The sequence below is a fragment of the Accipiter gentilis genome, chromosome 8 (assembly GCF_929443795.1).
Source record: "Accipiter gentilis chromosome 8, bAccGen1.1, whole genome shotgun sequence".
In the NCBI taxonomy this organism is placed as follows: domain Eukaryota; kingdom Metazoa; phylum Chordata; class Aves; order Accipitriformes; family Accipitridae; genus Astur; species Astur gentilis.
Window position 1 is genome coordinate 31,816,444 of NC_064887.1, and position 23,723 is coordinate 31,840,166.

At 41.4% G+C, this 23,723-nt stretch overlaps 1 protein-coding gene across 3 annotated transcripts in view; it reads left to right on the forward strand.

Annotated features, from left to right (window-relative positions):
• NIBAN1 (niban apoptosis regulator 1) overlaps positions 1-23,723 on the forward strand; it is a 70,032-nt gene that overhangs the window by 34,493 nt on the left and 11,816 nt on the right. For all 3 annotated transcript variants that reach the window (XM_049809471.1, XM_049809470.1, XM_049809472.1), the window contains exons 5-8: positions 625-792; positions 16,657-16,772; positions 22,661-22,765; positions 22,860-23,022. In XM_049809471.1, the coding sequence (XP_049665428.1) occupies positions 625-792; positions 16,657-16,772; positions 22,661-22,765; positions 22,860-23,022 (552 nt within the window). The remainder of the gene's footprint in view (positions 1-624; positions 793-16,656; positions 16,773-22,660; positions 22,766-22,859; positions 23,023-23,723) is intronic.

Below are 23,723 nucleotides of genomic sequence, written 5' to 3' on the forward strand. Positions count from 1 at the left end.
GGCTGGTCTCTAGATGCATGGCACTGAGACAGGATCCCCTGTGCACAGTGACTCAGGGCAGGTGGAAACTGGAGATCTTCAATGCTTTCTTCAATGCTTTCACCTTCAACGGCTTGAAGTGACAGTTCATCAGGCCATCTTGCAGTTGTGTTTGAAAATGCTGGAGACAGGGAAACCGCTGCTGTTCCTACATGATGTAATGCAGGTTGTTGCTGTATGGAAGACCATATACTCCTATATGGCCTCTGTGTGGAAGAGACCAGAGCTGCCCACTTATTTACCATGAAAACCTTTTCCCTAGCAGCTACAATCCAATGAAATAGTTTCTTTGAAATTTCACCAAAAATGGGTAGTTTATGGCCACCTTGAATACAAAACAAGAGGACATCAGGTTGCTGTGGTGGTATAAGGTAGAGATGTTGTTGGTGCCTGCTGCGTTTGCCCATCCCAGCTGTGTCCCCCTGCCCTCTGTGCCAAATTGCTTGGATCAAGAAGGAGACCTGATGTTTTCACATCTCATGCTTCCCTGCTAGCAGAGGTCTGTTCTCTCTGTCATAGCAGAGAGAAAGAGCCACTCCCCCAAGAAATCTGCAGATTTCAAATGGAGATGTGTTTTTTGTGTAGGCTCGAGTGAGAAGGAGGTTGCTCAAGCCTTCGTTCAACTGCCGAGGGAGTTCCCGGTTTATCTGTGGCAGCCCTTCACCCGGCACAGCTACTATTGCTTCCCAGAGCCAGAAGCTCAGAGGCAGTTCAGCGCCGTGCTGGGGGACTGCGTGAGGCACTCAAACCACGGTGAGTTCAGAAAGGGCCTCTTCCTGTACATCATTCACCCTGGTAAAGATTTAAATAGCTATTATAGTAAAAAAGCTGTAGAAAAATGCAAGTCACTTATGAAAGCTGCTTGGCGTGCAGTGCCTTGAGGAATGCGTTAACATACCCTTTCTTACTTCAGTGGGAGTGAAGTTAGGTGGGATTTGAGCTGCAGTGTAGTAAACGTGGGTAGAAAACACGGGAATTGCTTTGAAAGTGGCATTCCCCTCTCTGTCAGGTCATGTAAATCCAGTATCATCATACAAAATCATAAGAGATTTTTACTAAATATGGCATGGCAAACTCTCACCTGTGTTTGCAAGCTTGACAAATGCATCATAGATACAGTAGACCAGGTTCGTACAACGTGGAGGGAATGTAGTGTCCCAGTACATTTCTGTAATGTTATACATATATCATCAATGGTCAAATATTTGGTGTTTTCTGTGGGTGCTTAGATGGCAGCTCAAGCCCCAGCCATGGTTAAACCTTGTAGATGGGACATGAATGGTGTGTAAGAGACAGTATTGATTATTTGCACAAGGCTGAACTTTAAATCTTACTTTCTGAGTATGTTAGACTAGAAAACTTAAAAAAGAAACCAAAAACTTGTGACTTGCTAGGATTATAAAAGCAACCTTGCTCCCATGAAATTGGAAGGCCATTTATGAGTTGGATGTTTCAGAAAAAGAAATGCTTTCCTGTTTTTCAGATGACTTTTCTTTTTTTCCATGAAGCTGACTTGCTTCCCCCTCTGGTGTCCAGGCTTTTCCATGCCTTTAGTGTCGCTTTCAAGTCCCATCTGCTCCTGCTGCCCTTGGTGGGAGATGGAAACACTCAGGAACTTCTCCAGCAATCTCAGCTACTTGGGCCTGAAGCCCATGCTTGTAGATAAATGAATTGAGAGTGCAGTGTGTGAACAGTCCCTTTTACTAACAGAACTGGCTCCCAGTGTATCTCTTTAAGCTGTCATTTTTGGCTCCTCGTCGTCAACTTCACCTCATTACCCTCAGACAGCTGTCTCGCACTGTCCTCCCCGGATCCTTCTCAACTGCCATCTCTTTTCCCTTGCCTCCACTTCCAAAGGCATACCTGGTCTCCTTTAGGACTCCATTCCCATGATGAAAACACACATTACTGTATTTCTAGGCAGTTTCCTAAGATGTGCGTGGTGCTCAGTGACGGTTGGTGGCAGGCACCTTCTTTGCAGGACATGCAGGATTCTCAGTCCCTATGCTAGCCAGGTGGCATACACTCCCCTGACACTTGGTGGTCCTCCTCTCCAGCTCATTTCCAAGCCATGTGGAAAGTGGTGAGACACAGCATGCCCTTCTAGCTCTGACAGCTTCATACAAACCAGAGCGAGTAGCTCCAATGCAAATCAGTGTAGGTGTGGAGAGGCCGAGGGCTAAAACACCCTGGTAGGCAAATATCCAGTTGCAGGGACTGTAGAGACTGTTTCATGGCTAGATTAACATAGGTTGGAGGCATCAGTCTAGAAGGAACATGCCTTCACTCAGCACTTCCAAATAGCTTGGGTCTCAATAAATATTCTCTACGTAGCAGGCAGAGGAATCTAAATTCCCATAGCATGCCCAAGGGCAAAACCTGCCTCTGTGATTTTTGGTTCTGATTAGCCTGGTTTTAGTTGCAGCAGTCACACAATATGAAAGCCCTGCAGACTTTCGACAGCCACCCCTTTGCTTCTTACTGGGATTTGATAAGGAGATGGGGATACAGTCAAGTTTTCCTGGCACTGTCAGTCCCTCATGACTTGAAGCCTGTTCATTAGCTTTGGGGTTTTTCATTTCTCTCTTCTGGAGCAAGTGTAACAGGCTTGACAAACCTTTTGGCAACCTTTTTTTTCCTTAAAGTTCAGCACAGCACTCTAGGGGCCAATTCTGAATTGGCAGAAGTTGGGACTAGATGACTTAATAGGTCTTTTCCATCTCCAATGCCTGCAAGTCTGTGTTTTATTATATTTCATATGGTTCAGCTATTGCTCATTTATGCAACTATTTCAGGATTTATCCCACTCAGCTTTTTCTGTGGTGAAGTTTTTATCTGACAAAAGATGCTTAGTGACACCACAGTGCCTTTGTCAAGGCTCATCCTTTCTGTCACATTATTTCTGCTCAGCAGACTGATTGGTAGGTAAAGACAGTCTGGATTAAGACCTGTTGTTGCACTGGTAAAAATTAACTGGTTTTTACAGCTATGGAAACGGGACCCCATATTTTCTGGATTTCTTGGAGTTATACCATCTCCTAGAAACCTAGGTGCTGCAAGCGGAAAAATGATCCCTGACAAGCACCCCAGTAACCTTAACTCTGCCCTTGAAGTGAGCTTCTTCAGGGCTTTTTTTTCAAGGACTTCATGCTAATTTATATTCATGCTCACATGACTGAAAGATGTTACTTTATTAATCCTTTTTAAAGCCTTATTTGCAAACAATTTTGCCTACAAAAAACAGGTGTCTGAACAATCCGACAAAGTTACAGGCACGTGCAGGAATACTACGGGTAATAAGGCTTGTGATATAAAAATTGGCTGTGTGTTCTTTTATTTTAAAAAAATTGAAAAGAGAGAAGAAATGCAAAAAATCCTTTGAGTTCAGTTGTGGAATATAATTTAGTGGGATAAGGAGCACCGGCCAAGGCAGCACTTGCCCCACCTCTCTAAAAAGTGCTGAGTTAGCTTTTGCCAGCGCAGATTTGGCAAGGGCAGGAGAAAGACAGATGTAATGTCTGATCAGAAGTTGCCTTTCTGTCTTTTCTATAATCTAGCACTTCTGGAAAGGAATGTATCACACTGGGCTTTAGGCAAAAACTTGGAGGACTCTTCGGTTAAAGTCTGTTTTCTCCCAGGAAGCAGAATTAAATATGGTCTCTTGCTGAACAGAAAACTGGAGTGAATCAGCATGTGGTCTTGCAATGGGAGCCGCCCTGACATTCAGCTATTTCCTCTCTTTAGAGTCCCTCTGTTATAAATAATCGGTCCAGCCTGTGTTTCTGGGTTTTCTGGTCAGAACTCATGGTCAGGAGAATAACTATAGAAGTGTTTGGATTTAGTGATCACCGCTTGTAAATATGATTCAGATGTACAGATTGCAGGTTCTTCTCCCCAAATTTTCCTGTTGTGTTTGTCCTTTATACTAATTGATAAGGGACTGCGGTTCAAGGGGACAATGATTTCCTTCATTATCAATGGAATATGTAGATCTTTTGCACCCTGCTTGAGTACAGTTCAAATAAGGCATATTTAAAACCTTTAAAATGAACCTAAGCCAATCAGGACCTGACTGGTCATAGCTTTAAAAATATTCTAGTAGTCAGACACGTACACTGAGATTCTCCGAATTACCCTTACTCTGAAAGTTGATTGACTGATTAATATGTGTACAGAAATCATCCCAGTTCAGTGACTCATCTGGGCAGCTCCCGCTTTGCGCTTTGCAAGTTGGCTTTTGTGACGCCTCAGGATTTGGGGAGGGGATCAAATGCTTTGGGGGGTTTTAAGCGGTGAGGTTGTGTGATTAAGGGCTAATGAATGAAACTACAAGTGCGCAGGGAGCAGCAGAGGAACCCCAACAAACCGATGGGTGCCGAGGGGACCCTGATGTGGCTGCCCCTGCGCTCGGGGGAGGAGGCTCAGCTCACGGTCCCGCCGTGAAACCCACCCAGGTGAGCCACCAGGAGCTCTCCCTGACTGCCTCGCCATCAGCAGGGCTGTCGTTGCCTAAGTGGGTAAGGGACTTGTTACGGGATGGAGGGGAAGGACATTTGGAGATTGTGTAAAGCGTATTATGGGAAGTTTTCCAGGAGACTGTTGGAATATGCAAGATTTCTTATGGGATGTTTAGGGGAAGGACCAAAGCTGTGAAAAGGGAAGGATCAAAGTGGATTGGAGAGGAACACGTGTGGGATAACAGAGGGGAAAAGGGGAGGCTGGTCAGTACGCTTGTCCCATGCTTCATCACCACAGACTGTCCTGTCTTACTAAACTCCACCGCTAACTATTTTCCAGGGTGAGGGTGCGCTCTGGTGTGTGTGTTGGGGTCCTAAGTGCCAGCAAGTAGAGAAGGAGCCCTGGGGTCATGGGGACTCCACAGGTTTGAGGTGCTAGCACGTGGAGAGACGCGTGTGGGAGGTCCCCATGCCAGCAAAGGGAGAAGGGACCAGAGAGCACAGGGGCCCAGAGGTGCAGGGCCATCATCTGGTGAGAGCAGAGTGCTTTCCTAACAAGCTTCCACCAGCCATGTGTGTACATGGGCTTCACTCACTAGCAAACTTCAATCTGTACTATCTGGCAAGCAGGAGAGGAGGTGGGGGAGCCAGCGACCAGAGATGCCGTAGGACTGGGACCAGTACTGGAGAGACCATAGGTCTGAGCCAGCTACCAAAGAGACATGGGGGTCTGAGAGTTACTGCTGGGGGGAACATAGGTCTGGACCTGCTATCAGTGGGGGCAGGTGCGGACGGATGTAACGAGAGCTCCAGCTATTGGGCTACCAGATTTGGCAACTCTAACATAATCCATACTTGCATTTGAGTCCCTTTTCTGGCTGAGTTTGAGTCAAGTATATTTCAAAATTGCTTTTCGTCATTCAGTATATGACCCTTCTCCTGGGAAAATTAACGACGGTGTAATTCTGCTCCCAGGAAAAAAAAGGTGACTGTAAATTTGCATACCCAATACAGAGGTGCTACTATCTAATCTTGGCCATTATCTCAAAAGCTCCATCAAAAACCTTTGTGGCCTCCAAACTGTCCATTCTTTACCAACAGCTTTGCAATTAAGGGCTTCAGTGGGCTGCATTAAAGAACATTGTGTGCAGCTCTGAAATACCACGATTCATTTCTCATTGAATTTATTACCTAGGCATCGGATATAAAACATTATAATGGGCATATTTGCTGATTTCAAAGCTTTTTGGCTTTGATCAATGAATATGTAAATGAAAGGGTGACTTAAATTAGTTCAATGGCATAAACATGCATATAGAAAGATAACATTGAGGGGAGGTCTCTAGATATATAACATGGGTCAGCCAAAAAATGTTCTTTGCAGAAGAACAACAAGCCAACAAATACAGAGGAGTCGATAGTAAAATATGGTAGTGTAGAGTAATACAACCTAGTGATGACTTTTGATGAAAATAATTCCACATACAGAGAAGAATGTACCGGGTACAGGGTTACAAAATTAAATTTTCAGTGTTTGCTTTGCTAGTCTGTTCCTTATGCTGTAGGACATTTGCTGTATTTTCCCAGGGAGATTATGTAGCCTTCACTTTTAGTAAAACTGAAAAATAAATGTTTCAAATGGTAAATGTGTCAAGACAAAAGATAGCTGTTGTAAAAATTGCAGTTTCAAGGGTCACTGGAGAATTCCTGCTTTCTGATCTGATCTTAGCTGGGAGGCATTTACAGTGTACTAAATGTGGCCTTATTTGCTTTAGTAAATAATAAGTATTGTTGACCACATTAGAATTGTTTATATCTACAGATCCTACATTACATGAATGTATAAAATGTATTACTATACTTGTTTTAATTTTGATGATTCATAATTAATTCAGGAGAATAAACATGTGACAAAAATTATATATCCTAATGCCACTTTTGTATCAACGTCCTGACAGAAAGGGCAGCAAGAAGGAGAATTTTCTGCCAGTAATATTATTTTTTAGCTTTCCTTGCCCAAGTTTTGCCTCAGTTGAGTTTTCCTTAGGTTGATAGAGAGGACCTGCTGACTGTTCACCGTTACTTCCAGAGAGCCTGTTCTTTTCAAGTGTCTGTTGAGGTCAGACCTTCATCAGTGGAGGATTTTATGTAGTAGTTAGTTTTAAAAACTTCTCAGGTTTTTAAAGAAGCTGTGCTTGAGCTGAAGTGGAGTGTGCAAGGAAATGGCTTCATTTTTTCCTCCAATTTCCTAATCCACTACTCCCAGTTCAGATGTGGGCTGTAGTATGCAATTCATTGGTTTGCCTTTATCTGCATGATCCCTCCACTTCCATCCACAGCTTGGACTTACTCTGGTTCCCTGTCCACCCCCATTTTTCTTAGTGAAATGGTGAGAACTGCACACCTCAAATTTTGGGGGAAATTTGCTGCTGAAATGGCCACCTAACCCGCAATGGGGAAGCACTGTCAGTCCCAAATTGGCGATAATGAGGGAAATGCTCAAAATATTCAGAGTGCTCTAATATTTCCTATTCTCCAGTGTTTAATCCTTTACATTTGTATGTTCTGAAAATCAGACTAGAAGTTTCTTCTGAACGCTTATTTATTTTTTTGTTATTTTAGGAGGTCATCTTGTTTCCTATATGAGGTTACCAGCTATTGCGTTTCACATAATACTTGCTGTTAAAAGTGAAGAAGCCCAACCACTTGGTGCTGGGATAGAGGGAAGTCTGTGTGATGAGAAGGAACATACAGCTAGCTAATTCTGGGAGACGTGGAGTTTCACTTCATGATTTTATTTTCTTTCATCTGGTTTGATTTCACATCCTTATCTTGATAATCACCCTCCTGACACAGGAAGCTAAGGGACTTTCAAAAACATATCCTGTCATCTCCAATTTTGCCATAAATAACAAAAAAATAATTAGAGAAATAAATACGTTAAAGAAGTACAATAAAGAAATACATTAGGCAAGAGAGAAATACAAAATGTACTTTTAAGCTCATGCAGGACATTCTGTCACAGCTTGGCTGCGTCAGAACAACTGGGACAGCTTTGTATTTTTTTTCTCCATCTCTGGCTTTTAGGGTTGCTGTTAGCTGTGTCCACATTTCCTTTTTCAACTCTTAAGTTTAGCTGGCAGGTGTTTTTCTTGTAATTATTTCTAGCTTTCCTATGTTACATGTATATAGTACATGTAGGGCTTACCAACTCTTGGACTATAATTCAAAATGATTACTGAAGCGTTGATAAAGGCTGACAAGATGACATTAAATACTTAAGCTGAAGGATATATATCTCCGTGTACAGAGCAAAGCAGCTGTCACGAGTCCAAATAGGACTTTGGAAAGATTTCTGAATCTTCGTGATGCAAACAGGGTGGCTTTTCTTCTCCAGAGGGGGCAGCTGTTTTCTTGTTGCCTTTTTCAGATGACGTGCAGAAGGACCAATTAAAGTAGAACTGAGGAGGAATCTGCTTTTTTTGACATTAAGGAAAAATGTCCTTCTGCACTGGGATGAAAGCAAGACCTTTCTGAAGGTTTGCGTGATAATTTGGGGTGGGAAAAGGTATGAATGGAGACAGAGTACTCAGCCCTTCGCCTGCCTGACTCAAACCTGGGACTTGTGTCTTGGCTCCTCTCACTGCAGCTGCTGCACTTTGATTAATTAAATCACTTTATGGTTAATAAGATCAGATGTCCTATAATCCACATAGGTGGCTGAGACGATGGCTGGTCTTTCACCAGAGAGACATCTGAGGTCCAAATGGACTTTTCAAAACTGATGTGTAAACTTCCATAGAAATATTAATGCTATCATAACAATCAAAACCATTTTGCTATAAATATCTTTGATGAGGCTTGTGGGGTGCTATGAAACCCATGAAATGTTTTAGGACCCGATTTAGAATTTTTTTGTATAGTTTAGAATATTTTGCTTAAAATAAGACTATTTTTCCTCTTTCTGAAATGTTTTTGCTCTACAACATCAGTTCTTTCAATCAGCGTGGCTTTTGCTTTTCTGGTAAGCCTGCTTGCCTGTACTGTAGTTAGGATTTTCAGTCTGTAGGAGTTACATTCATTCTGAAACACCAAGATGATTAATGTGCTAAAATTCTAATTGTGATTACAGTCTTCCTACCTCTCTCACCTCCACGCCTTGGGCTGATTCTCATTTTCTTATGTATTACCAAGCATGGGGTGGTGCAGAAGAGCCACTGCTTTGCACCCACCACCCAAGCCTATTTTAGGAGCCGTGAAGATACTCAGTTGTGCAGGTGTAAGGTTGTATTCAGGCTCCAGCTTCAAAGTTCAGCACCAGAAAAATTCTCACCTGCACCAGGAATATAGTAGCTGGTTTGCAAAGCGCTTGGAAATTGTCAGAGATAAATGATATTGTGATTCTTTCTGTGTGTTTATGCAGTGCACTCACGTTTTAGGCTATGAAACATAAAGCTGCTGGTCCCAGCAGAAGGACGTTCCTTGTAATCTGTCTCGTGCTGCTTTGAACAGCTTTAATACAGGCATTGTGTGCTGCAAAGCAAATAGTTAAATCCTCTGAATGTTGGTTTGATGGTCTTGGAGGAAATTTGTGCTGCAAAACTTTATTTGCTATAAATACAGCATATTATTGCAGGGTTGTATCCTGTTTGGAAATTACCTCATCTAGCTTCTGTTAGTGGTTAGCAGCTTCATACCACATGATCTATGAATAATACGATAGTACAGTGCTCTCAGGAAAACATCAGAGCTGTGAGGTTGATGCTTCTCAGACCCAGGACATCATACTTCATTCTCGATTTGGATAATAATATCACAGAACTCCATTTTGTAAAAGCAAACGGTGTGTCCTTTTATTCAGAAGATCATTTCCAGAGGTGCCATAGCTGTATTATAAGCCCTGGGCAAACTGTCTTTCCCTGAGGTCCAGTTCCTGAGCTCTCCTCATCTCCCAGGTTCAAGCAGATGGATTCACTCTCATTTTCTTACCTGCTGTCCCCTTTGGGTTGGAACCATTTGCTTTTTTTTTTTTTTTTTTTTTTTTTTCAGACAGAAATTTTCAAAACCTTATTTTTTGGAGTTGATGGCCACGGCCTTTCTTACCAACTTTCTGTAGTATCTTACAAACAACAGCTCTTAAAGTGCGCTGGGACCTCAGCTGGTCGCTTTTTGCAATATAACAACACGAAGATCGGATGGTCTTGCCCTCTCTTAGCCATTCTCTCTGCCCTGTTGATAATCCTCTGTGTGGTATTACTCATACACCCCACAGTAGAAAGTTGCTCATCATTAAACAGAAACTATATGAGCAACGGACAGTAATCACCATAGTCCCTACCCACAGCAAATAAATCCCAGGCAAGTATTACCAGAAATACTAGAAAAAATGCTATTGCAAGAAACCTGTGCTACAAACATCACTCTTAGAAAGGGAAATTGTTCTTTGTCATGCTCATTTATTTTTATTTGATAGGCATCCCCTAAATGTGGTGTTGGGTGGTTGGCAGAATGATTCCTTAACTGCAGGAATGTCTCTTATTCCCTGATTTTCTCCAGCAGCCTTCACCCCAAATCCTTTGGTGGCTGGCAGCGTGCAATTGCTTTCTTTGAAGTACCAGTATAGGAGATGGAAATGTCTTATGTATTTAGATGGTTAAGACACCACAATTTTAAAAATGGCAGCTTCCCTCTGGTTTGGGGTTGTGTATTTTCTTCTTTACCAGCTTTTGTTTTAAACAATCAATTAGATTTTTTTTTTTAAATTAAAGAGCATGTATAATGGAAAGCAGAGGAAAACAACAATCTAAGTATATTTGAAAGAAACAGATGCCAAGGTGAGAGGGGGATGACTTGGAAGGATAAGAAAATTGGGAAAAATTTAATTTGCATTTCTTAGCGTGAAATCTATTCTGTTGAGGGTAGCAGTGTCCGGTGGAAATAGTAAGTGGTGGAAGCACCATCTTTTGAGACTGCTAAAACCAAAGATAAGACACTTAAAATTCCAAATATTTTTCAGCTTAACACAGCTCCTTGTATGTATTTGTAGCATCACAAGAAGGAAGGCCCTTCACTGATATCTGCACAGAGATTTTTCTTGTCCCAGGAAAATGCCATCTAAGGAAAACACTATACAAGAAAGAGCTACAAAAAAATGTTTTTGGCACTGTGTTCACCTGAGCCAGTTTTCCACCAAGTAGATGATGAAGCAAGGAGATATTTTGAGATTCTACTAATTTGTCATATTCCAAAAATTACAGTAAGTGACAAACATTCTCCCCATCAGTGAAAGACCACCAAACTCGACTCCTCGGTCATCTTCATTTCCTTCCAGTGACTGTCCTCCTGCCTTCCCCACTCTTTAACCAAAGTCAGCATGTGTTTTTTGAAGATTTGAGGAGGTATTCAATAGGCCCTCTTGTAGGAGGGAACTAAAAAGTATATCAGGTTGTTAGTGACTTGTGTTGGGAAGAGACATTTCACCAAAGCTGCAGTTACTGAGGTAGGCAAGAGCCAGGCAAGGCTACCTTCCTACTTATGGGCCTCTACATGACCATCTCTTATAAATACAGCCATCGCTGGATGCCAGATTGCTTTAATATCAATTATAGTTACCTGCAGGAAGAATTCAGGGACCATATGGAAAACAATATTCACTGAATGCAGAATCTTTTACCAAACTATAGGCAGCTCTCCAGCTCGGGAACGTATATGCAGATGTGAGTGCTGCAGGAAACAGATGAAGCCAGGATGGATTACTTCCGAGTTTTGGTAGTCAGATGATGGGCGTTATGTCAGAAATGGATTTCTTTAATTAAAACATGTGCTGTGTGAGCTCAGAATTCTGGATTCTGGTTTAACACTTGTTCATCTGTGGTTTTGGGCCTCAGCCCTTTATGAAATGTCAGCCAACAAGCTTCAATTACTCTCAATGGTTTAGCTTGCTTTGGTAAAGCACTTTGTCCACAGTCAATATACCCCTTCACTGTTATTAAGAATAAAAGTAATAAATTTATTGTAAAAAAAGCCCATATGGGAGAAAGACATTTATTGGATTGCAACAGGGGCGCTCAGTTTGTTTTGAGGAATGACATATTCAGTTTTTACACATCATAAAGCATCCTGACTGCAGTTCCTTGGCTCTCTGAACAGTTTAATATGGTAATGCTGCTGCTGCGTCCAAAAATCAGCGAGTCCCAGTTTGCAGAATTAGCCAAGACGCAGAAGGGAACTGTGAACCACTGGTGTCTCAGTAGAGCAAACTACCCCATCAGCTCTGGGAGGTGGAAAATTCTCACTGTCTGGTTATCACATCTGACCAAAGTCCCACCAGGAGCTGGAGAAACGTTTCCCTGCTGTTTGCAAACACAGACTTTTCCATGTGGTTACATGAGCGGTACAGAAATGAGCTGTGCTGCTACTTACATGAACGCTGGACTTGTCGCCATTGCATTTGTTAAGGGGGCATACAATATGCCATCTCTCTTGGCATTCCTGTTGTTTGATGACCATTTTAGCCTCCTTCATGCTGCAATAATGAGTTTGAATAGCTTCATTAATGACAATTATTGTTCAGAGGAGCACACAGTTTAAACTGGATATTGAAATACTCACTTTTTATCAGCTAGCATGGCAGGTTAGAATAGGTAATATTGAAGACGTATCTTGCTTTGATCATAATTAAGAAAAAATCATCATCTAAGCAATTAAACATCAGCTGATTTTGAGCTTTCTGCTGAAAAGCACAGCAAGAGACCCAATGCAGCAGTCTGTGGTACGTACAGGTACAAAATCTGAACTGGAATGTTCAAATACAGATTTCCTATTATCTGGATTTTCTGAAAATCCACAATTTTAGCTAGAGGCAGTAAGGTCTGTGGCACTCATCCTCTCTGGTAATGAGGCCTATTTATAGAAGTTTTTGCAGAGGTCTTCAGTGTTTTGAGTGATATAAGACTGGTCGATCTATGGCTACAGATGAGACCAAATTCACCAGGGCAATTAATTTCCACAGCTGGCTTTAGACACACACAAGAAGTGTTAGCAAATCAGAAAAATTGTTCAGATAGCCCTTCCCAAGGGGCTTTTAAACAATGTGCCAGCAACACGTCCATCTTCAAACAAAGGTGCAGCTGTCCTGCCATGGGTGGAAGAGCACGTAGGAACTTGGGACCGAAGATTTCCTCATTACTTGCCCGTATGATGAAACATTCATCTGCCAACTGACAGAGAAGGAGCTGCAGCTCATAGCCTGGAGCACCTCATCAGGCAACTGCAAGTCCTACAGCAGCTGAAACATCAGATATTGCTGAAATGAGGAACGGGACTATCTAAGTTAACACTTCTGCACCAGGTGCAAGTGCACTCAGTGGGTGTCAAGTAGCCCGGTCCTCTGTGTATCATTTTGGTGAGTTAAGGTTTGAGATTTCTTTTTATTTTTAAAGAGGGATTTAAACTGTTTATACACTACAAGGAAGCTCATTCCTGCAGACAGCTTTCTGCAGTACTGAACAAACTCAGCCGTGCCTTTGAGAGATGTGCAAATTTGGGGAGATTTATAAAGTCATGGTGTTTCCACATGTCCTTCCATCTTTTAAAAAGGAGCTTTATAGCAGTTACTCTGTTATGTTTATAAGAGGAATCTATGGTTAGCAACATCTTATCTGTTATTAAAATTAGGCTCCACACTTGGGTACAGAACAAACAGAATTTTGTGTTGCTGTCCAAAAATAAGCTGTTATTATATTCATTAGCAGCTGGAGAAGCTGCTTGGGTAATTTTCCAAGTGCAGAGCACCCTGGATTAAGCACATAGCATCAGTCTGGGTACCTGTAAAGCCTCACTGGCCTTTTGCTGGAGGACATTCAGTAAACTTTATGGCTTTGTTTGGCAGTTGGATAAGGATGACCTACAGCCACCACTGCACCAACCTCCCCTAACATGCTCCACTTTCTACAAACAGGAGGGACAGATGCATCACTCGTGATAGGTGCCAGCCAGATTTGTTGAAGGGGAAGCCCCTGTGAGGGTGTTCAGGAGAGTGAAGCACACGTCGTCCTTTCTGATGATGAACAATTGTTCCTGATACCACTGGGGTTTACCACCTGCCCTGTTTGCAGCTGTGGCATCTGCTTCCATCTCCCATGCACCATCCTCTCTCTTGCACGCAAGCAGGGCTACCCCAACAGCTCATTCATTGTTTTCCTTGCTTTGCCATGGCATAACGGAGCTGGCTGCCAAGCCAGCCGCAGTCCTCTAGCCTTTTCATAAACTGCTAGTTCTGATTTACAGAAGCCCTGGCTCTTCCCTGCTGAAATCTTGGAGGATGTGCACTGCAGCTCCTTTCAGCTTGGGTACAATTCACTTTTCTTGAGCCATATCCCATGAATGTGCCTCTGTCTTGTGTGCCTCGCCAACAGCTTCTGCACAGCCCAACACTGGATGGATCTAGTTGTTCAGTGCCTTATCGCTGATGCAATCTTTTCCTCCTATGGAAAGTGAGAATGAAATTGCCTAAATTAAGCAATTGTAATAGCGCTGAAGTATAAAGCTTCCTTTTTTACTTTGAGCTGTTTTTGTAGTAACACTGCCATACTGTTTTTCTCCTGTGTTTACTGGCATAGGAAAGAATGTGTGATTGGGATTTTATGGTACTTACAGCTTGATATTTTTCCCATGAACTATTCAAAGGGATTGCTCTTGGGTTTTCAGCATCTTATTCCCACTTCTTTATGGGGGTTGGGAACAGTCAGAACAGAGAGAAAATACTCCTTTGAGCATGGAGTTTAAAACTTGATGATCTTGGAGAGTAAACTCTTGTCAGCACTGGCACATGATCATCTCAGCAGGTCCAAGATCCAGCCCTTTGGATAGTCTGTTGTCCCTTTTGGGTAGGAGGGAGCACAGCTGTGAAGAAGGAAAACATGTGAGTCATGGTTGGATGGCTGCAGGACCTGCAGTTCTCCCTCCAGCCAAGCCCGGCCCTCATCTCGTCAACATATTCAGATTTTAATTTTGGGAGGACAAAAGTTTTCAGATGCAATGCTTCACCAGTTTCTCAGGTGGAACACTCCATTCTTTCATTGAAGCTGCCATCAGGGGATGTTCTCTTGGCAGTGAACAGTCTGACTTAAAACTCTTTTACTGATATTTTAGCATCCTGGTTTGCGACTTGCTATTAAAAATGCTATAAATCATGGAGGTAGCAGTGAAGATATGGTTGGGATTTTACCTGGCTGTTTTTCTCTTGTTTGATCCTTGTGTGAGCTTGAAGAAATTGTGTGATCTCTCTAGACCTCCAAATATCTGCCAAATAGGGACGGTATCTATAGAGTGGCACTGAGACAGTGTTTACTGCACCTCAGTGTGTATAACATACCTTCATGAAGTAATAATTACGCCCAGGGGAAACTCTGAAAGGGCGGATTCTGACATTTGGGCTCGTAGCAAATCTGAAACCTCATTGCCCGCCATGTAGATAAAATCTCTACAGTGCTGTTTTCAAGCAGTAGTCAGGGTGAAGCATTAATGAAATTAATTGCAGGTTTCTGTAGCTTTTGGTCTTGTGTACAGCATATGGAGGAGACATTTCAGGCATGACTGTAGTGTTAATCCTTTGTGTTTCCATAATTTGTATAATCCCTGTATTGCCCTTGGCATGTATGCAAGCCTCCTATAAAGCTTCTCTCTTTAGAAGTTTCATGAACAAGTCAAAAGACGTGTCTTGCTTGACAGGCAAGGCTTGAGAACTTACTCTCTGAGTCTTCACATAACAATTGTTTATACATATCAGTATCTTTTAAAGCAGCATACTTATCTCTGAGAGAATTAACATTATTCTTCTTCCCTCCTTCCTTCCTAACATGTGCACAACAGGACTTCAGCTGATCAAGGCTGCAAGTAGATAACCTTGATGAGGGGACAATAAACTATTGTGGCTTTGTTTTTCCCTTAAGATAATAATCCTCACAATAATCCTGAAGCTCTGTTTCATAGCAAAGACACAGCACTTGATTCCTGAAGCATTTCAGTAGTGGTTTTTCTTACTCAGGTTTGTCAAGCAGCCTGATGGCTCTAGGAAGCTTTTTCACATTTTGAGGCAGAGGGACTGTTTCTCCCCAAATCATGACAAACTAGTTCTGCTGTGTAACTGCTGTTGCAGTCTTAATTACCTGTGTTTTTGTGCACTCTCGTGTGAAAGAGTGTTGGCTGCAACTCTCTTGAAACCCTTTAGCAATTTGGAAAGAACACATTGCATGAGATGTAATTTCTGTTGCATGACTGGTTATCCGGAGTTTGTAAGAGCAAACTAGCTCAGCCACTTCTCAGGTTTTTCTGTGCTGTGGTCTCATTTGTACAATAGACTGTCCCCAGGCTACCATGTCGTTCTTGGGAAGAGCTACCATCTAGCCGTGGATGATAACCAGATACTCTGGAGCTGTGGTTAAGCATTCCTGAAATATTTAGGGAAAGCAGCATGATTTTGTCAGAAGTTTTTGTGCTTAATTGTTATGAGCACAGTCCTTACTTTGTCTGGGTCTGTTTTATTGTATGTCAATGAAAAATCATCTTGATCATCAATTCCTTAATAAAACAAAGGAAATAAAAGATTATTGGGGAATGTTAACTCAAGGTTTAGCAATTTATCAGGGGCATACAACGTGTTGCAATCAGCTGACTATTGTTATCTTAAATTCTTAATTCTTATCTTAAATTAAAGAAGTAGGAGCTCCCAACTCTTGGCCCTGGTACGTGCTGACAAAGTCTTCCCATGTGCCATCTTACACTGCTCACAGGTATAAAGGCAAGGGATGAGCTTTCATATGTTAATGACTGCCTTACCAAAGTCTACCACAGACAAGGCTTCCTGCTGGAAAATTCTTACCTTATCATGTGCTCCATATTAACATCTGGTGGTGTTGGTTTAACTTATCAACTTAGATGGGATGGCTTGTGATGGTTCGTACGTGCAATGTGATAGTTCAACATTATGCTTCTAAATCTTAATGAAAGCCCAAGGTCTTCAGACATTCAGGTTTAGTAAATTATTTAAAAATATTACAGCTAGATGCACATGGAACAGGAAAATGGATCAAAAAAGGATGGTTATTTTTTAAAGGTTATTTATGGATAAATCCTTTGTGTTACTTTTTGTTTTCTTTAGATTTTCTCAAGCAGACCACGTATGAAGTCGAGGCATTCTTAGAAGCCATTCAGTTCTTCCGGCAGGAGAAAGGCCATTATGGGATGTGGGAAATGATAACTGGCAACGAAAAAGAGGTAAAAGAATATCTTCCAGATTTTTTTTCTGGCTTTGGATATGGCAGCTCTGAGGATAGTGAAGGTTCTAAAGCCTCTGTGGAAAAAATGGCATTTTTTTTTAAAAAAATCTAGTCAGTAGAAATACCCAAGATTTCAAGATACTTCTTACTGATATGTAAGTGGTGATTCTTTTTTAATAAACCCCATTTTCAGTTTTTTGCTAGAAAGTGAAAGGAAGTGTGCTGTGAACTAAAGTTGTTGTGTTGTGCTGAAATGTAGTGATGGCCACATTTCCACAAAAAGCTCATAGATCTATGTTAATTTTATGCCATGGGGTCAGTTGGTGAATAACTGCTGTGTCTAAAACAAGGCACTTGCTAACATCTCGCTACCACGTTTGCTGCTGTTTATAGTTTTAGTAAATCAGTGAGACCAAAAGCAATACACACCAAACTCAGAACCCACATCCTGTATGCAGCAGATACTCTCTGTCAGCTGCGTTGGGCTGTGCTGTTTTTCTGTCTCTCCTGACAGCTATTTTGCAGGTAAGAGATATTTTTTTCTTCTGTTGCTATTACCTTTGTTACTAAACACAACTGTTCCCTGTTGCTTGTTCTCTAATGCCTCCAGATGCCATTGAAGGAGATCAGGCTTTACAAAGAACAGAATAGCAGCTAAACATAAATTTTGAAGAATCTCTTCATTTTGCTTTTTCCCGTTCTTTGGGAATGAAGCTTTTAGTCCTAAGTGGATAAACTAGTAGACCTACTTATTGTGCCAGACTTCTGAAATAGTCTTGCATAGTAACAGTCACACTTAAACACCAAAAATTTGTGTACTTCAGTTCTTCAGAAATGAGATGCTAAGCTCAGGGTCTGGGTCCATATTTGGGCACCTGAGTGAGCAGCTTTGGAGCACTGATGGTAACTGAAGTAACTCCATCATTCCCCCTGGCATCACTCCAGATGTCTTTTAGTGCAATTGAGACATTATGTGGGTTCTGATTTATAATTTTTTTCCAAAGCACTGAGCACTCAGCAGCAAATATTTACTTTAGTACCAGCTGCTTGGTGTTTTCTGTAATGAAATCTGGCTTCCCTTTGGGAAAATGGAAGAAAGCCTGATGAAGAGTTGACAATCCCGCGTTTTGTTTTAAGAAACCGGATTATTCTTTTAGGAGAAGTCTACCTTTGAAATGCTGAAAAATGTGGAGACTGGAGAAGAATCTATAAACATTGTCTTTCCCTGTGCCATCATGTCAGGGATTGAAGTTTCCTGCTAACATCGGATAATAAATTCCTTAGTATAAGGAGTTCCATCCTTCCAGTGGAAGGAGTAAGGCTTTTTCTCTTCTTCCCTCCTTCCTCCAGTTATGGAGCTATTATAGTGCTAGTTTCATTTTATGTTTTATTTTTCCTATTGCTTGCCAACTACTTACTCATCACCAATATACCTCAAGAGAACTGTAATCAGAAGACATCCAGACTAGTTACACTATTATCTTCTTAGTAATAATTCATTCTGTAAGTATAGTGTGTTCTCATGCCTGCTTTGACCAAATATAATAATTATTTTAGGCAAATACCCAAGCTAAGTGAATGGTTTGGAACAAGCAAGCTACGATTTGTTCGTGTTAAAATCTCTGCAGAATGCCGACAAATATATTCCCTGACATTTATTTATAATGACAGAGTCTCTGCAGCATTAGCTCATGCATTTCTGCTTAGGTACTGCAACATGGATGTAATATTAGCAAGTTCCCAGTCACTTGGCTGAAGACCTACTAAAGTTTTTTTTTGTTGTAAAACTTCCTTTTCCTGGTTTTGTTTTTGTTCTTTTTCATTTTTAAGGTTTCATTACTAATAAAGGATGAATTCAATTGTAGATGGATTTCTGTAGGTTAAGTGCTGAAACATAGGCTTAAACCCAGGAAATTTTTGATAACGCTTGTTATAAGCAACGGTACAGCCACATAGTGAGAGCACAACAACACACCAATTTTATACTAGCATAACTCCATTGTTCAGTACTACATGAATGTAGAAGTAACATATTGGTAAATCAAGGATAGCTGAATAAGTGATTAAAACCCCCCAGACCCCTACAGTGTACCTTTCAGTACAAAAACATAAAGCCAATCCAGCATTCCTAAAAATGTTTCTGGAGAGCTCAGATTCTTCAGAATATGTTTGATCCATGGTCACATTATTTGGTCTGTGGTGCTCCAGTTTGGGTTATTCATGAGATTTTTTTTTAAGTGACCCATTAGTTTAGGACCTGACTTAGTCCATTGATTTTGACAGGTATTTGGGTCAGCATAGCTGAATCTTAAGTGGTGCTGTGGCATAATCTATAAGTACTTAAGTTACACGAAACAACAATAATAGGATATTGCGTATTATAGGTATATTAGAGGTATATTTGTAAGTAGGGTATTGTGTGTGATATTTCTGTAGGGGCTGTCTTATGCCTGGGAGGTACTTTTTTCCCCACTACATGGCATGCAGTCAGAGCCCTTTCTTACTTACTTTTGCTGTCTAAATTCCTGCCATTTCCCTATCATGTTGTTGGTGCGTGCCTAAAGCCCACTCAGGCAGCTGTAATACATGAGGTTGAATGTCAGAAAGCACTGACACAAATGAAATGGCACGAATGAAAAAGCGCTGGCATGATGAAAATGTAAAGTTGAGTGGTGTTTTTGCACTCTCTATTGGCTCAGCCAGCAGCTGGGTGTATCAGGGCAGTGATCCTTCAGTGAGGACTGTGCTGGGCTGTTGTTGAAGCAAGAAAAAGAGCAGGGCTCAAATACACATGGCTTAGCATAAACTCTGTTCAAGCCCCACTGGAGACGAAGGAGGACTGTGTACTTTGTGAGACTTTACTGAAACTGTTGAGCAAGGTAGTAATCCTTTACCCAGAGTAAATGAGATATGTAGAGAACCTTAAGATGCATTTTGTCTGCTTTTTTATAGGGTTACTATATCTCTCTGTGATTTGCAGGCTATCTACTGCACTTCAAAGCTTTCAAGAGGCTGTGGGCAACCTCATATGTGCTGTACAGTTGGGGCAGATAAAAAGCCTTGATGAAAGGTTTATATGCCGTTCTGTGTAGCGCATGCACGATAGTATTGCCTCTGTCATAAATTGGCAGCTGTGCATCTGTAACTGTGGGCCAGTACAAACATACCTGCGCAAGATCTATGAACAGAAAATGAACACATCCAGAAATAAAAGATGTCCCTCCCTCCTCTGAATCATGAGGATGAGTAATGACTGAACCAAATAAGGGACTGAGGTCTTTAGTTCAAAACTGAGATGCTTTTAAGTAGAGAAATTCAAGAATCCAGCATATATCGCCAGCACTGATAGATGCCTCCATAGGAAAAATGTTCAGAGACCCGAGATCACAAAGAAATAGAAATGGCAGGTCCCATGATGAACTGCTTCTCTGTGCTTGCATAGTTTGCCTTATTGGCCAACAGCAAGAGGAAAGCACAGGAGAAAGAGAGGTCTTGCAGCTTTCTCAGGCCAAAGATACAGTGTCCATAAATAAAAAAAATGGAGAGGAATGCCTAGACTTTCAAAACCAGATGTGTGCCTGTAACTCTGTGTATTTATTGCCAGCTTGGTGCATCTGAATGGGATGGGCAAGAAAGAAGTTGTAGTTCAAATCTAGTGCAAAGCCTGACAGAGTGGGTGATTCTGAAGAAAATTTCTGAAATGGGTGCCAGTGAATGAAACCACGAATCTATCTCACATTGTTTCATTCTTTCTGTATCAAAGAAGCCAGACTTTGATGCTTCTTCTGTACAAAGTTGGGTTACGCTACCAAGAGAACCACAGAATAATGTAGTTAAAAAGGGATCTCTGGAGGTTATCTTGCCCAATCCCCCACTCAAAAGAAGAGCCAACTTTAGGGGCTTTGTGCAATTGAGTTCTCAAGATATCCAAGGTTGGAGATTGCATGACTTGTTCCCATGACTGCCCGCATGGTGAAAAATATTTCTTAATACCTGATTACTATTTCCCTTGTTGCTACTTGTAGCCATCACCTTTTTCCTTTCCCTGTGCATTTCCAAGAGAAGTTTGGTTCTGTCTGCCCAACATCCTCCATTAAGTAGTTGTAGACAGCAATAAGGTCTCCCCTGAGCCTTATCATCTTAAGGCTGAGCAAACCCAGTTCCCTCTGCCTCTCCTCACGTTATGTTCTCTGTCCCCTGACCATCTTGGTGGCCTCTGCTGGACTCACTCCAGCAAGATCTGTCTTGTACTGGGGGGCCCCAAACTGGACACCATGCCAGTTGTGGTCCGACAAGTGCTGAATAGAAGGAAACGTTCTCCTCCCTCGACCTGCTGTTGCCCTTTGCTGCAAGGGCACCCTGCAGACCGATGCTGAATTTCTTGTCCACCAGGATGCCCAAGTCCTTTTCTGCAAAACTGCTTTCCAGCCAGTTGTTGCCAGCCTAGACTGGTGCATAGGATTTTTCTATCCCAGATGTTGGACTATGCATTTGCTTTTGCTGAACTTCATGAGGTTTTTGTCCACCCATTTCTTCAGCCTGTCTAGGTCCCTCTGAATAGCAGCCTTGCTTGCCAGCGTATTGACCACTCCCCCAAACTGGTATAATCTGTATTCCCAGTCTGATGCCTTTTCTTTCTAATTGGAACCATCTGCAAGACCAAATTGCCAGTTAGATGCTGGGATCAGAGAGGGCGATGCATCTCTTCTACAACCACTGAACCCTGTTTCAGAGTGAAAATGTTCTTGAGGAAGAAAAGTACTCAGTGTCAATTTAGAAAAATACAGCAAAGATAGACCAATAATATACTTACAGAAATTACAAAAAATGGGGCAATGATATCTTTTCCTCATTTTTTCTACATTCCATCACAAATGCTTGATGTGTAGAAGTCCTTTTGACACTTTTCTTCCCCCTGCCTTTCCACTCTGGTGCACCTTCGTCACAGAATATCTTCTTAGGTTATATATTTCATATGGTTTTTGTTCAAGAATCTGGAGGTGTTGGGAGGAGACTTTAATGTATAAGAATACTACAATGTGAAGGTTTTACTGCTTTTAGAGCAGTGTAGTTCTCTTTAGTGACAAAAGAAATTGCTTGAAAAGTTTCTCACAAACTCCAACAGCTACTTATTTTATACCTTTTGCCTCAGGATTAGGCTGGAACTAATGAATCTTTTGGATCATGTTACACATTTTTGAAAAAAATAATCAGATAGAGTAGAATGATTTGATTCACAGATTACCCACTATTGTTTTCTGGGTTCCATTTCTGTCCTATATCCTGTTTTCCTGGTATCTCCTTTTCTTGTTTGGGTTGTGAAGTTGGTGCTCGCCTGAAAAAGTCCTAGAGATTCACATTTGTACAATCATATCTTTCTTTTCTTGGCCAATTATCTTCCTATCAGAAGCATCCTTTGTCTGATGACTCTTTAGAACAATTTATCTTTCATGATACCTCCTCTAGGGCAGGTGTGAGTGTCCCAGAACAAGGTCAGTTGGGGGAAGCAGTAGTCAGCAAACCAACTTTTCAAATGTTTTTAATCTGGTTGCTCAGCTGATATCAATCATTGATTTGCACATGGCAATTTCATAATAGCATGCAGTAAATTTAATGAACATCTTAGTTCAGCATCTTAGTTCATCTGTTGTCAGTTGTTGCATGGTCTCTCAAAGTCTTTCAGTGAAAAATGCTTCAGATGAAATGCATGGAGCTTCCCTCAGGCATACCTAATATTTTAAATCCAGTCCTCCTGGCAACCTGGGATAGCTAAGCCATTGTATATTTGAGGTTGCCTGTTCTGCGCATCACTATGTGATGCGAGTGCTCAGTTTTCAGATGAAGAACAGTGTGTGAACATGTCATTTTAATTTTCTGACCATATAGATCCTGAGCAACCTTGTGATGGAGGAGCTCCTGCCTAACCTTCAGACGATGATCCTGCCTAAAATGAAAGGAAAGAGGAACGATAGGAAGCGGGCCTGGTTTGGTGTAAGTACTGATATTTGCAGAGTGATTGTTTCTCATAGCAGTTTTCTGCATGTGCTGATTCCGATCTATGCTTCTTAATTTAATTTGGGTTTAGATTGTAGAAGAAACTTATGGCTTAGTCCAGCAGCAGGTGTCAGAAGGCTTAAGTACCTTGAAAGAAGAATGCAGAGATTTTGCAAAAACTCTGGAAGGAACCATTCGTTCAGACATGGATCAGATTCTGAACTCCAAGAACTTCTTAGCTGGAAAAATCAAAGGTTAGTGGAGGAACAGCTGTGTTTTAGAGCAATTTTTTAATGTTTCCTGTTGTGTTGCTCATATTACCATATGTCATTGTTTTGAAATCCTCATGTCTTTTGAAAAATCCAACTGGAGGCACTAATTTTCAGAGAACAAATGCTTTGAGCCTCTGCTGCCTTTGATGGGAATTGATACCTGTGGCCTCTGTGTCTGTGAAAGCACCAGTTCTTCTCAAGTTGGAGCTAGACCTGACAGGTTTTGCATATCCTGATTAGAGTTGCTCATTCTGCTTTCATTTTCACTTGGACAGCCTTATGTTATGAAGACATGGGTCACATGAGCATAATTAAAAATACAGTGGTTTTGATGTCTAGGAATGCACCACAAAACCAGGTTCTGGTCATGTGACAAATTCATAGGCTACCAAAGAATACTTAAACCAAAGGGCTACTTAGGTGGTTTTAAACTAATGTGAAGTAATTATAATTTTGCTATGTGAAGTAATTATAATTTTGCTATTAATAGAAAAAATGAGTGTAAAAAGCAGGGGAAACATTAGTTGATGTTGCTTAAGCCAGCAAATAAATAAATAGCTGATAATTTAGGAGCTGTTTTGGTAAAATTCAGGTTGTTCTGTTGACTTATAGAGTCACCATGGCCACGCTCTGTGCAAACCTCCCAGTATGTATCAACACTTAGAGCTGCCCTTTCCTCTGCT